The following is a 3318-nucleotide window of genomic DNA, read 5'->3' as shown; positions in this document are numbered from 1 at the left end:
AATGAACTGCTTTAATGAACAAAACTAATAGCCAAGCTCAGTTATAATGGTTTAAGAGAAGGGAATTTCTCTTAACTCCATTGTGTATTTTCTTTGAAACCTGTAGACATAAATCAGCTTTTTAGACATCATGAGATGTCTAATACTGATATCTTAATGTCCTGTTTTTATAATTGAATGCTTATTTATTATTTGACTTACAGTGGAATAGTTACCACTAGCAGATACTTCCCTACTATTAGCAAAAGTGTTTAAAGTATTCACTTTTGTGACATCAGTTGTTCTTTCCAAAAGAATCATGGCTGAAACTTGTCTTATTTTCCCAGGATTTTGTGAAAAGTGAGAACACGAAAAATACAAAATCTGTCATGGCTTTTAATTCACCCTCTGCAAGTGACGAGAAAATGGTTGGTTTTTGTTCTAGTTTTGAAGCTAGCTTGGGACGTCCTGTAATTGTGTGGTCACACGAAAGAAGCAGTGTCTTATCCTTATGTGTATACCTGAATGGGAATCTTACATGCTTATGAGCTCTTCCTATTAAATTCCATAAGCTAACCAAAGGGCAAGTCAGTCTGTCCCCAGAGCGTGTAATGGCTGTACTGTGTAATGATTTGGAGGGAAGGATATTGCACACTGAATAGTTGGGAAGAGAAGCTTTAGTGGATTATCGTGTGCTTTTGTAAGTGAAGCCCTTGTATTAAACTAAGGTTCATATCATTAATATGCATGGCAGTTATTAAAAACAGATGTTCACGTGTGATAGCAGTATCCTTGGCATGGTCAGAGTATGAGTAGTAGATTTTTCCCATCTGTTGTCTTCTGTTTTGTATGTTTGTTTATTTTATGTAATTAGAACAGCTTATGTAAGAAACAACTCCACAGCTTGGGAGCTACTTTTAAAGAAACTACTGCCTTATTAAGAAACTTTAAGAAACGTATGCCTTGAAATAGCTGAGATTTTGACAACTCCCTAAAGGGTGTAAAATTGTCTACATTACTTGCCGTTGTGGTATCATCAGCATAATGAACAGAGGTGTCAGTAGTAAAGCTCAAAATGTCAACTTAAAATAACGTTGAACTAAAATGAAGTTTAAACAATGCTCTTGTTTCACATGTTCACATCTCTGTTGAACAGAAATCCGGAAAAGACTACTTCCTGAGAAAGCGAGTACATACTTCAAGACTGACTAAAAAGAAGGATGAAACACTGCAAAAAGTTGGAGATTTTATTCAAAGCTCTCCTTCTATTATACACTCTAAAGGTTGGTGTAGAATAAGTTTTATTCCATGTTTTCTAGACATTGTAGAATGGCTTGTTTCTGCTGTAGGCTATTAATGTATGTGTTCTTAGAGAACTTGTCTGCCATGTTAAGTTGTCCTTTGATTTATGAAGTAAATGCATTTATTCGTCTCTTCAGAGATTCATTACATTTGTGAAAACCTACAAGTATACAGAGAAAGTTGGTTCTGTCTTGTGCTTCTGTCAGCACGAAAGTTAGGCCTGTTGTTTAACTCCTGCTGAAGTTTCTGACTTCCAGCGACTTCTGAGCCATGATTGTCTTTCATACTCCATTTTAATGCGTGCTTTAAGCTGCCGTACCTGAAGCTATAAACAGTTTCATCTATAGAAGCAATAAAGAACCTCGATGAACAAATACAATTTCTGAGTATTTTCACTTAAATTTTACGTGTCATTTATAAACCAAGTTTGTTACGAAGCTTTTTTTGCATTCAGTGATTTAAAGACTCACAAAACCAGTAAGTTGATTGGTTTATGTATCAAAACAAATTTCTTCTAGCCAAGAAGCTGATGTCAGCAGTAAGTTCTCCTAAATCAAACGAACCTGAAAGTCTCGAAGAAGGAGAGACCAAGCCAAAACAATCCAAAAGGAAGCTGTATTCAACTGTCGTTTCTGGCCCTCTAGATATACCTGCTTCTTCGGTAAGCGATTATACTGTAGTCTTGGCTTAAAATAAACTACTAAGGAGTCCAAACAGACTGGAGGTTTCATCTATTTGCAGGGGGAGGTTGAAAGTACTGAGGTATTTCTTTATTCTACCAAGTCATTCTTCTTGGTCTTCCTGCTGTTCTGTCTTAGTTTGTCCTCAAAGATCTCTGTGTTTGGCTGGCTTACAGTTTACTAAGTAGGTGATGTAGCAATCACGGAGATGTCTTCTAATTTGGAATCATAGATAATTTCAGTGTGTCGGAGTGGGATTATTCTACTACACGCTTTTTTAGAGCACAACTTAGACAGCTTTTTAGGTATGCTTAAACTATGATCTCCTGTCTAAGCCAACTTGCAAAGGATCTGATGTGCCAGTTTCATGACTCTGTCGGCAGCTATTGTGCTAAGAACATTCTTGCTCTGTTGGAACTGCATCTTTTAATTATATTAGAGTCCTTTTTCTGTTCAGCAAAGTGATCATTTGCCCATACTGTAATATCCCTCTGAATTTTTTGATGATTTGACGAATGATAGGGGCAGAAACCAAAATGTTTTTTTTTTTTGTTAGATGATGAAGAAGATGAGAATTTCTTTTCTCACTGTAGTTCTGAGAACATGGAACTGAACCGAGAACTGAAATTCTGGGCAAGTCATAGCTACAGGGTTTGAGGCTAAAAATGTTTTCTGAACGCTTCATGTTTCACAAAACAAGTATTATAATACTCTTTTGAAAACAAGTATTTCAAAATGAAAGCTGCCTTCAGGCTTTCCTCAGATGTGTGTGCTTTTTTATGATAAACAGGATTTTGTACATTCTCCATATTTGTTCCTTGTGATTAAGCTGCATTAAAATGATCTCGGTATCCCATAGTTTTCTGAATAAAATATAATAAGCAAATGCCATTCTGAAATCCATTTAGGGGAAGAAATATGTTTGCGTGGGTCAAGAAGAGCTTGTCAGTCTTGTGTGAAAAGATGAGTAACTTTTGAAATGTTTTCTTCAGGAATCTGAGGAACAAAAGAAGGAAAGTGATCATCTGATCATCAAGCGATGGCTGAGATCCAGAACAGCTAAAAAACCTTGAAGAAGCATGTTTGTTCCCCTTTCTCAGGACATACTTTTATCGTATTATTAAAACTGGTTGTTAATAAACAGTAACAGTTACTCCGTTGTGTTCTTAAATTTGTATATAGGTGTACAGTGTCTCTCTGACAGTTTCAAACTGACTCCATTGAGGCTGAAATAAATACAAGCTTTCTTAAACTGGGTTTGGATTTTATTGTGGTTAAGGGTTTATTTATTTTTGTCTTGCCTCTCCTGTATAGGAACAGTATCTCTAGGACTGATTGCTATTTACCCATTGTGCAG

The 3318-nt window shown here is 36.1% G+C and overlaps 1 protein-coding gene across 1 annotated transcript; it reads left to right on the top strand.

The window, feature by feature from the left end:
• Nucleotides 1-246: 246 nt before the first annotated feature.
• LOC146759583 (kinesin-like protein KIF20B) lies at nucleotides 247-3092 on the top strand. The gene is made up of 4 exons (XM_085510312.1): nucleotides 247-407; nucleotides 1136-1262; nucleotides 1800-1942; nucleotides 2954-3092. The coding sequence occupies exons 1-4, from the start codon at nucleotides 369-371 to the stop codon at nucleotides 3032-3034; spliced, it is 390 nt and encodes a 129-aa protein (XP_085366438.1). The 5' UTR covers nucleotides 247-368; the 3' UTR covers nucleotides 3035-3092.
• Nucleotides 3093-3318: the final 226 nt, after the last annotated feature.

This window comes from Coturnix japonica, chromosome 10 (genome assembly GCF_054131305.1).
Source record: "Coturnix japonica strain WE chromosome 10, WE-NBRP24, whole genome shotgun sequence".
In the NCBI taxonomy this organism is placed as follows: Eukaryota; Metazoa; Chordata; class Aves; order Galliformes; family Phasianidae; genus Coturnix; species Coturnix japonica.
The sequence above is the reverse complement of the archived record's forward strand: the minus strand, read 5'-3'. Positions and strand labels throughout refer to the sequence as shown.